The sequence below is a fragment of the Rhinichthys klamathensis genome, unplaced genomic scaffold (assembly GCF_029890125.1).
Source record: "Rhinichthys klamathensis goyatoka isolate OS25496 unplaced genomic scaffold, OSU_Roscu_1.1 h1tg000575l_1, whole genome shotgun sequence".
NCBI lineage: Eukaryota > Metazoa > Chordata > Actinopteri > Cypriniformes > Leuciscidae > Rhinichthys > Rhinichthys klamathensis.
The window spans coordinates 303,257-315,181 of NW_026607039.1; the positions used below are offsets into that span (position 1 = coordinate 303,257).

The 11,925-nt window shown below is 37.1% G+C and overlaps 1 protein-coding gene across 2 annotated transcripts in view; it reads right to left on the bottom strand.

The window, feature by feature from the left end:
• The window catches only part of upf1 (UPF1 RNA helicase and ATPase), a 46,844-nt gene extending 36,630 nt beyond the window's left edge, over positions 1–10,214 (bottom strand). For both annotated transcript variants that reach the window (XM_056239944.1, XM_056239943.1), the window contains exons 1-6: positions 9,845–10,214; positions 7,074–7,210; positions 4,629–4,718; positions 4,376–4,543; positions 3,179–3,359; positions 2,079–2,240 (exon numbers count right to left, since the gene is read on the bottom strand). In XM_056239944.1, the coding sequence (XP_056095919.1) occupies positions 2,079–2,240; positions 3,179–3,359; positions 4,376–4,543; positions 4,629–4,718; positions 7,074–7,210; positions 9,845–10,015 (909 nt within the window). In that variant the 5' untranslated portion in view covers positions 10,016–10,214. The remainder of the gene's footprint in view (positions 1–2,078; positions 2,241–3,178; positions 3,360–4,375; positions 4,544–4,628; positions 4,719–7,073; positions 7,211–9,844) is intronic.
• Between the last annotated feature and the right edge of the window lie 1,711 nt (positions 10,215–11,925).

The following is an 11,925-nucleotide window of genomic DNA, read 5'->3' on the forward strand; positions in this document are numbered from 1 at the left end:
CTTTTCCACCGTCGGGCCAATCGTTCTTGTTGCTTTGCCGATCCGGCCCAGCTGGTTCGGATATGGTTTCGTTTTCAACTGTGGGGCTGATATTGGAGCTCTTTGGAATGTAATACAAATGCGTCAGTCATTGCCTTGTTAACGCAAGAGTTTACAGACCGTACGAGATGTAAATAGCGATTACGTTATGTAGGATGTCAAACTGTGGCTTTTTTGAAGCGCTAACGTTGTCAACATAACTCACTGGAAATCCAAAATACTTCTGTTATTAACTAGTGTTCTTTTATGGGAGGAGGAGGCATTTTATTATAAACTACATTTCTAGCCCCTAAATGTATGCTCACTTTGCATTTCTGTTTGGTAATTTTGTTGCGAATCAGTTTACACAGCACAAGGAAGCTTGGATTTCAACCTTGAATTTAATTTACAAAATAAACAAGAACAAATACATAAATTACAAGCAGAAGCACAAATAAATACAATAAAATAACATTACAAATGAAATAAAGAGTTCTTTAAGGTTTTCAGTTTTCAGGAAGGTCTAACAGTATTCAGGTACAGGAATACTACAGAAATTGTAGTTAATTTATACAATGAAATAATTTCAACTATACAATGAACTACGGATTAATTCTTCTTGCTATATTTTGTTCTTTGATTGACATTAATGACACAGACAGCCGCAGGTAATGTATATTAGGCTGCTGTCACTTTAAGAGCTAATGCACGGATCCAATATCACTTGACACCACCGACTGCGTTTTTGAATACTTGCCAAGACTGGCCTTTTGACATCATTTTGTGCGTTTCTGACCTTTTACGCACAATAAGCCACGAAAAAGCACTGTTTGGTCACTCAGTTTAGCTTTATTTTAAGAATGCTTAAATAGCTTTTTAAACTTTAGTAACGATGCAACAGGCTCGATTGGGCAAAGTCTTTTAACGCAGCGTGCAGCTCGCTTGTACAGATGATGAGGTGATGTGAAGCCATGTGCTCATTTTGAAAGAGAGAGCGAAGATGCGGTAGCGCTAAATCACTCTGGCTGTTCGTGAAATTACGTTAAACCGAGTTTTCGAATTACTGATTTGATCTGATAATCTGTGTGGATTAATTTCCTCATTCAACCAACAAGCTTAATTAATAAATGTTTGAAAGAATTTCCCACCTTATAAGACAGAAATCAGCAGGAATGAGTAAAATTATGCACAATACCCGCACCAAAATTCGAGCCCTGTTAAATATTTTGCAAGAACTGGCTCCAACACATCATATTATACACTTGGAGACAACAGTTTGGTCAATAGTTTTAAATTGCATCCTTATTGTGGATTTGATTAAATCATTCACAGATGCTCGTTTCCTCAAAAGACATTACATCCTGCGCATTTGTCTTTGTTTTGATTTTCACTTGAAACTTATTTTTCAAACAATTTTAAGATTCATCTCAGAGCTGGTTGATTTTATTCATGGCGTTTAATGATTTTTTTTTTTTTTAAATGTCTAAAAAAATAATAATGGAAAAATACTTCCAGAACTAACAAGAGCTGAAAAAATGGATGGGCAACGGTTGCGCTCCCTAGTTCACTTAGAAAGTTAACCACACAGAAAATGAAAAGGACTGAATGCCAGTCTGTCAATCAAATCCGCAGCAAGACTCAACCCATAGCAACGTGTCAAGGCAATGACGTCTCAGATAGACTGACAACAGAGAAAACTTAACAGTAAATAAATGACTTTCGAGTGATTCGTTACAAAAGTGCAGATTAAAGATGCTAAACACGGAAGCTCAAACATGCGCGTAACTCGCTAGAACAGACCTCATTGGATCTCGAGCCTCACACATGCACATTTGAGCTTCTTCTTTTTCCTTTTAAGGACGGTTGGCAAACCCACTTGAAGGTCCATACCACCAAACAGAAAATGTACTGACAGTTGATGTAATAAAAAGGATCAGGCTAAGGATAGCTGATACCGATCAGATAAAAAAAAGCTTAATCAGGCCCGATACCGATCCTTGAGATCGGCTCAGGACATCCCTACACAGGCATAGAGTTGAAAAGCAGAAAGGTTTTCATACTTGGGACTCTTTGAGTTTCTTGTCGTAGTCAGCCTCTAGTTTGACCAGGGGACCAAAAATGTTCTGGTACTGATAGGCATCTTCGTAGCGTAGCAGAACGTGCTGAGGTTCCTCATCCACTCCAGGTTTCTCCAAATCTTCCAGGGTCGCTGTTGGGTTTTCCTACAAACATGATAGAAGATTAGGATGCTCAAAACTGCGCTACGGTCCTGCATTATTACAGTGTTTTCACTCCATAAGTAACATGTAGTGATGCACCAAAATGAAACTTCTGGGCCGAAACCGAAACTTCTGGATGACCGAAAACCGAAACTGACTTTTTAAAAATAATAATTAATTTCTTATTTTAAATTGCTTTTTTAATCTAATTGTATTGTTACTAGACTTTTAAATTAAATGCAATCATTTTACTGAATCTGAATTTTAAAAAAAACTACAAGGCAATACAATAAAATAACCACACTTTTATTTAAAGTAACACAAAAATTGGACAGAAAATAGCCCTATATTAAAATCATATTAAATATCAATATATTGTTCTTCATTCAGTTCTATGCAACAGACTCAGATTTAACATATTTATTTTTTGACTAACTGTCAAGATAAAGAATAGTCTTAGAAAACTATTATTATCAGAGCATGTGATCAGTGAATGAGAGGGTAGTGTCGTTTTACCAGCGTTGCCCAGCACGGCTATACCTTATTACAGCACAGTAGGAGAAGTCTACTACAGAGAAATGTCATGTCGGCACGTTATTGGAGTGGATTTTGCTTTTCCGGTGAGCGCCATCGGTACATGAGTATAGAGTTCGGGACATGAGCGACAGAGCAGAGCACGCAGTGCACACACGGAGTGGGACATTGAGCAGGCGCGCACACAGCCACACACACACACACACACACACACACACACACACACACACACACACACAGGGATTGGAGAGCGTGGCGCACACATGGAGCAGAAAAAGGCGCTCGTAAAGTTCCAAAAATGTGAAACCCGATTGCCGAACACAGCGGCATATTTTTGACTTTTTTTTTATTTTTCGGCCAAAATGCAAAATTTCGGTGCATCCCTAGAAAGAGGTAAATCACTGTACCTTCCAGAGCTCCTCGAGTTTGTTAATCTGCTGGGCCGTGATCTGACGGGCCCTCAGCTGCTCCTGCTCGGATGGGATCTTCACCAACCAGGACAGAAAGCAACGGTCCTGGATGAGCGGCTGCCACTGAGAGCTGTCCCAATTAATGTCCTTCAGACTGCTCTGACTGGCACACGGCTGCCTAAACACACAAACACACACACACACACACACCCATGAGACGGAGAGACTGCACACCCTCAACAACATGCACTGTGTGGTTTCACAGCTTCAAGTGGTGTGATTAAATTTACATGAAACATTTTAAAATAATTCAACATGAAGTGCAATCTCTAGAAAACCCCCAAAAAAGAATGTTTTATGCATTGCTTTTTATGCATTTATGTATACAACTATGTATTGATTAAAAAGATATTAAACTTATATAATTCATAAAAATGAAATGTGTGCATTAGTCTACATTTTCATAAGCACATTAAAAGCAATTATGCTTGCACACGAGGCACATAAAGTGCAAAAGTTTCTTACACTCGCATCCAGTTTCATTATGTAAAGATTTAAATACAAGCAACATTAGGGACTTTCCCATTTCCTTTTCAGTCAGCATGTACCTTCACACATGAAAGAGTTTAGTCACTCAATATTAACAGTTTAATGGCCTTAAAGGAATAGATCAGTTCAAAATGAAAATGCTATCATCATTTACTCGCCCTCAAGTTGTTTCAAACCTGTATGAGTTTCTCTCTTCTGCTGAACACAAAAGAAGATATTTTGAAGAATATCAGTAACCATACAGTTGATGGACCCCATTGACTTCCATAGTAGGAAAAACAATACTATGGAAGTCAATGGGGTCCAACAACTGTTTGGCTTCTGACATTCTTCAAAATATCTTCCTTTGCGTTTAGCAGAAGAAAGAAACTCATACAGGTTTGAAACAACTAGTAACTAATAAACTAACAAAAGTAAACTAATCCTTAGTAAAGGTAACCTTGTAAAGCTTACAGATTATGTCTTATACATACCATAAAGACACAATCAAGCAGCTAGAAAGAGCATATTTTAATTGCATAGTTGTTGTTATAACTCCCTTTATTTATTGATGTCTAAAAGATGTGGGTCAACCCAATCAAAATAAACTCCTGTGATGATTTTATCCACAGAAACAGCAGTTTGCAAATGAGTGGTGAATTTTACCTGCACAAAAGCACCACGACAGAGTCTGCTTTAGCCGGGATGAAGCCGAGAAGGAAGACGTTACGGCAGCCACAGTTATAGCATTCGAGAACCGTCTCTCCCAGCGGCCCGTCCTTATGCAGCGTCACCTCCTTACATTTGGCCCTCACCAAATGGTTCACAATATGACTAATACAAGTGAGACATCAGCCTTTAAGTGTTAACAATGCTTTTGAATTTGACAACACAAACGTAATCTAATTGGTGGACTCACCTGCCAGAGGTGTTGCCCCGGCCATTGCAAAACCATTTCTTGCTGGTGTTGCAGTAAACCACACATGCTGGATCATGGATGCCACAGTAGCTACAAACATACAAAACAAAAACCAGCCCACAGAATGATTACTGTAGCATACTAGTAATACCCTGACACACACTCCCGTTCAAAAGTTTGGGGTGGGTAAGATTTATTCATGTTTTTGAAAGAAGTCTCTTATACTCACCAAGGCTGCATTTACTTGATTAAACATACAGTAAAAACAGTAATATTGTGAAATATCATTACAATTTAAAGTAACTTTTCCATTTCAATATACTGTAAAATCTAATTTATTCCCGTGATGCAAAGCTAAATCATTACTCCAGTCTTCAGAGTGAAGAGAAATCATTCTAATATGCTGCTCAAAAAAAAAAAAAATCTGATTATTATCAATGTTGAAAAATATTTGTGGGAAACCATGATAAATTTTCTCAGAATTGATTCTTTGATGAATAGAAAATTCAAAAGAACAGCATTTATTTGAAATAGAAATCTTTATAAACATTATCAAAAGTCTGTGCTGTCCTTAAAATAATGACAAGTTAAATCATCTGTAAATATATAGTTTTCTTTACACAGTCATTTTGACCTAAAATCTGCTGTGATAAAATAACTACCTACTACAATGACCTACATAAAAACGGCATAATGTACATTGTACAATCAGAAGGGTCATGCTAGCCTTGTGGGAGTTTGTTTGTGTAAATGATTGGCCGACTGCAGTTGCCTGGGAAAACTGTCAATTATACAGCAAAGTGTCACATACAAATAATGCTGAGAGTGATCAGAGGTACACGTTTCAGAGAATCAAATCATGCAATGGTCTACAGGTGAAACTCGAAAATTAGAATATCGTGCAAAAGTTCATTAATTTCAGTAATTCAACTTAAAAGGTGAAAATAAAATATTATATAGACTCATTACATGCAAAGTGAGATATCCCAAGCCTTTATTTGTTATAATTGTGATGATTTTGGCTTACAGATATGAAAACCTTTTCACAATATTCTAATTTTGAATTTGGGGTTTTCATAAGCTGTAAGCCATAATCATCAAAATTATAACAAATAAAGGCTTGGAATATCTCACTTTCCATGTTATGAGTCTATATAATATTTTAGTTTCACCTTTCAAGTTGAATTACTGAAATAAATGAACTTTTGCACCATTTTCTAATTTTTCGAGTTTCACCTGTATATCTCTCACAGCTATTAGGGGTGGGCGATATGAGCAAAAATTCATATCACGATCTTTTTAACTGTCCGGACGATATCGATATTATATTGCGATATGAGAAAAAAAAATTGGAATCACATTTTAGTACACCTTAGTTAAATTACAGGCAAAATATGTATTTTAACCCAATAACTAGAAAAAGGTGAGGGATTTAATTGGACGTAGACCTGAAAAATCTTTTTTTATTGTGCCATTGTTTTTCTCAAAAAGTGCAAACGTGCAACATGAGGTCGGCCTGAATTCACTTGTTATCTCTTTCCACTTTTTACTTGGCGGGGGTCAAATAATTCCTTCGTTAATAATTCGTAAGATGAGTAACACTGGAGTTTGGTTTATTGAATACGTTGTAATCAATAAATATGAAATAGTGTGATTTCAGAGAGGTTTGACACTTAGGCCTAATTGAACATTATGTTAACCGAAAAGTTTTTGTATACTAACCAAAAGAGAGAATTTAATTGTTGTTTTTATTTATATTATTGTCCATCTATCAAACTTCCATACCTCTTATATAGTAATTATATATTACTATGTATCAATTTACTAATGCTTGGACACACGCGGTCTCTCTCGCTCGCGGAGTTCGCTTCGCTTTTATCCCATCCGGCGCCTCATAGACAGACGCTGTGTGTGTGTGTGTGTGTGCGTGTGCGAGAGGTGCGTGTGTGACAAGACGAAGTGACACACTGTCACAGTGACAGAGAACGAATACACTGCGTGTTTAAATGGCGTAAAAAATAATAATAATAACGAAACGCATTATATGACGGTCGGTGTTGATTCTGTGGCGCACCGCCACGAATTAGTCTGTGTGGGAAACACTGGACTGTTACCATGCTCTCAGTGTTTGATTATTAATGCCTGTGCATCACGCGAGTTGGAGACAAGAGGAAAAGGTTAAACGTTCAGTTCAGCCTCGATTTTGTATCGTCATTAGTAGTGTTAAAAGTCGTAAAGAGTACCAAATTGAACAAAACAATATAACTGCAAAATTTGAATTTATGAATATCTAACGGTATTCTCGGTATTGCAAAATCCATATCATGGTACAACATAATACCGGTAGTCACTTTCATACCGGTATAGAGCCCACCCCTAACAGCTATAGACACATAATTAAGGCGCGTGAGATCAGGTCAGGTGTGTCATCATCATCTTCAGTACCTGCAGGCGTGCACTGGCAGATCTTTAGTGTAGTAAGTATCTTCCTCATCCTCTTCAAAGTTCAGCTCGGCCAGAAGTTGGCTGGTCTTCACCACTGCATCTTCTCCGTTGGGCAGAACTCCGTCAGGCCCGTTTACCTAAAAACACACAACATTTCACTTTAACAACCCCATTTCTACAAAACAAATCTTTAAATAGCACAAAAGTGAAACAGGAGATTCAATCCACTGCACAATGCACACATAACCCTCGAATCACACACATCTGCAACTTACACCAGCAGGAAACTGCAGCACAAATGCTCTTAAATCAAGCATTAACACACACTTGATTTACTAAAACAATGAAACTTGCTCTGCTGCCTCATATACTTAAAGGAATAGTTACCCAAAAATGAAAATTATCCCATGATACTCACCATCCTAGATGTGTACGACTTTCTTCTTTCAGCCAAACTATTTTTTTAAGCTATATTAAAAATATTCTGGCTCTTCCAAGCTTTATAATGGGAGTGAATTGTACCTGAGTTTTGGAAGCCTAAAAAAAGCGCATCCATCCACGGCTTCAAGCCTTCTGGAGCGAAACCATGCCGCGTTTTAAAGAAAAACATCCATATTTTTAACTTTATAAACTATAATCACTGGCTTCCGGTAACGGCCGTAAGCGAGTCTAGTTCCGGAGGAAGAGTGACCTCTGACCCGACGCATGACGTATTGATGAACGTGGAAGTGCGGAGGATGGAGCAAAACAAAACACCGGTCATGAATTAGAAGTTTAAAACAAGAATTTTTTAAGTGAATTCGCCTTTGGCTAAGCCCCGCCCCCCTTAGTTACTGTTGCTACGTCCGACAAACAAACTTCATCTGGGCTCTGGTATCAACATGGCTTATGCTGTGACGGCTCTTCCTGCTGAAATTGTATCAAACTTTTATAAAGCAGCAAATAAAGTGTCTGATAGAAGTAGGCAAAAGCGGCTGCAATATACGTTCGAAGGCTATATTCACGACATACAGGTGAAACGCAAGGAACAACAAGGCATCCAAACAGAGGCAAAAGCACACCGGTCACAGTCAACAAATGACCCACCGCATATCCTACTAATGGAGACGGAGGCTGGGACTCACAATATCAAGGAGCAACACTGTTCATGCAAAGCTGGAGGTCTCTATTCACTTCTATAATCGTTATTACAAAGCAAACGGACTACGCGAGTATAACGTTGTATTTATTAGCAGCGTGTGCTAGACGACACTTGTCAGGATTTGACTTCGGTTTTAGAAAAGGGAAAAAAACGCACCCCCCTCCAACCTCTCTGGGAAACGCGTATCTGTGTTACAAACGCCCCAGGCACAACGTTTAACCATATTTTTGATAAAACTACGACGGTAATAATAAAAAATATGAGACGCCTGTGTTAAAGTCAATGGAGCGCTGTGAAAAAGTGTCGGACCACTGACTGTGGGAGCTCGTTCTTGGCTGCGCTGTGATTGGTCAATCTACATTCTAGGGCGTGGCTTAGCCAAAGGCGAATTGTAGGAGGAGCTTGAGTGTGTTGCCCAGCTCTATTTGTTTGGACCACGTGAGATGTCAACTCTTACCTAAGATTACTCTACTCCTACGTCATGCCTCGGGTCAGAGGTCTCTCTTCTGCCGGAACTAGACTCACGTACAGCCGTTACCGGAAGCCAGTGATTATAGTTTATAAAGTTATAATAATGGATATTTTTCTTTAAAACGCATTGTTTCGCTACAGAAGGCTTTATTAACATCCTGGATGCGCTTTTTTAGGCTTCCAAAACTCAGGTTCCATTCACTCCCATTATAAAGCTTGGAAGAGCCAGGGTATTTTTTAATATAACTTTTTAAAAAATTGTTTGGCTGAAAAGAAGAAAATCATATACATCTAGGATGGCTTGAAGGCGAGTAAATTATAGGATATTTTTTTCATTTTTGGATGAACTAACCTTTAATCCACAAAAAAACCTGATGCAACATATTATTAGAGCAAACATTAAACAATATAGCTAAATCATTCACCTTTAAACACCAAAACATCTAACTTACCTGACCAAAACAAGCCTTATAATGAAACACTCATACTAAAACCTCAAACATACTCATTTAAGACCAGTGTAGCTCACAAAATAAACACACAATAACACATATATGAGATGCAACTACTGACATAAACAAGCCCTAAAATACCACATAAATGCTCAAACACGGTGCATAATTTTAATAAATGTTAATAAATGCATCCTTAAAAATACATAAATACATCCCACATCAGCGACAAAACTACTTTATAATAACATCAATATAGTAAACAAATATCTGACAACACACCTGACAGTTGTAGCCAACTCAAGATATCTGTAATAACACGTGCGGTTTAATATTTTAAGAAATCTAGATTACTATTAACACCACTGCAAGTTAGTTCACAAAAGTCCCTCAGAAAGTACGAAAATACACCTGGGATCCGCAGCTAACCAACCAAAACAAACTATTTGACATTACACATTCATCATCAATAATAACATACAAGATAGTATATTTGATTGAACTTGTTAGTATATAAAATTAGTTAAAACATTAATGTAGTTGACAAAAGTCCCTCTGACAACTCTCTCTCTCTCTTTCAGGCGGCCTGCTCTATCGTTGCTAACGCTACCGCGCGGCTAACGCCTGCTAGCTCGCCATATTTGGACTCAAACGCGTTCTAGCCCGGCTGATTTAAAGCTCGTTTGTGTGTTTTTATGCGTTTATACCTGGTTGTCGAGCTGACTCTGGGTCTGGCCTTGGGTTTGGGTCTGGCTGGGCAATGTAAAGTCGGTGAACTCGAACTCGGAGCCCTGCGTGTCGGCCCCGAGAAGCTCCGTTTCCTCCGTGTCCAGGAAGGTGAGCGTTTGCGAGCTCGGCCCGTACGCCTCCACACTCATCTTTATCCGGCTCTATTGACCGCCTTTTCACAGAAAACACCGAATAATCCGTCCGAGATGCGGGAGAATAACCGACCGAAGCGCGTCGGGCGACGTTTGTTTTGATTCGAAGCGAAGAGAAGGAAACGGCGCGCGCGACGGGGCTCGTGCAGAAATGAAAGCAAACGATTCCGGAGAAAGATTCGACTCCCACTCGAGAGCGCGACGCGCGGTGACGTCACGGGCGAGCGCAACCGACGTAGAGCGCACTGTACCGCTGACGTGTACACACGTTTGCTGTTTTTACAGGAAAAGCTCTCGTTTGTAAAAAATTGGCTGTCATTTTAGAGCTTCTCTCAATGACACATCGTCTAGAAATAGACGTCTAGCTCTTTCTGAAATATTATATTGTTTTTAATCACCATGGGAAAATCTAACCGTAAAATTGGGAGCTGTGAAAAATATGATACACCGGTTTTGCCAGATGAGAAGTTTATCTATGTATCATCTTTTTACTCTTTTAATTCCTTTTATAGCTGTATTATCTTTATATCTCTTTAAATAGCTTTTATTTTGTGATTATTTTAATTTCTTTCTGTGTAAAGCACTTGAAATGTGCTATAATAAACTTGCCTTGCGCAAAATATTTTGGTTTTGCAAGACAAAATAAAGACAGTATAATATACCATGTGAATGGGCAGTGTCCTGAAATATTATTAAAACGTTTTAACGACCTAATAATATTTAATAACCTTTAATATTTGTAATGATCAAATATTTGTGTTTTTATGTATCTGACTTCAGATAACATCAAAAGGCGAATAAAGAGTGAAAAACCTGAAATATTTTGACCTCTTAATGCACACTTTCATTGTACACATACTTATTAATAGGCCTATATATTTATAATACGATATGCTAATAATAAAATTGGCAATGCAACATTTTAGAAAAAAAATTCACTAGTGATCTCACACTTTTTCCTATATTAAAATGTAATGTAACAATTTACATCCATTTTGTGAATTTAAGATAAACAATTAAATAAGGCAGAAATCATTTATTAAGAGCTACAGTTTATAAAAAAAAGTGGAAGAACAAGGAAACACAAACATAAAGAGGAAACACTACAGCGTCCACCAGAATGTGGGAATATTAATGTATACACTTGAACATATGTCAGAACACGTAATACAATAAAACTGACCAGTGGAAACAAGGAAATGCTGAAAATAACAGTGTTTTTAGCCAACATTAAAATAATTAAGATTCACAGCATTATCTGTTTGGTCCAGTACGTTGTAATTAATAACTCAAATTCCAGTAAAAATCTTAGAAAAACAAGCTAAAGAAAGAAAATTAAAACCATATGCAATTCAAATCACTTTTTATAAAATCATATAATAGACTGAGCCATTATAATGTAATGGAATGCAATGTATAATGTAGCTTAATGTGATTTAATGCAATGCACTGTATAATGTAATGCAATGTCATTTAATGTGATGTATAATGTAATGCAATGCTATGTAATGTATAATCTAATGTAATAATTTAATGCAATGTATAATGTAATGCAATGTATAATGTAATTTAATGCAATGTATAATGTAATGCAATGCAATATAATTTAATGCAATGTATAATGTAATGTAATAATTTAATGCAATGTATAATGTCATGCAATGTATAATGTAATTTAATGCAATGTATAATGTAATGCAATGTATAATGTCATGCAATGCAATATAATTTAATGCAATGTATATTATCATGCAATGTATAATGTAATTTAATGCAATGTATAATGTAATGCAATGTATAATGTAATGCAATGCAATATAATTTAATGCAATGTATAATGTAATGTAATAATTTAATGCAATGTATAATGTAATGTAATAATTTAATGCAATGTATATTGTCATGCA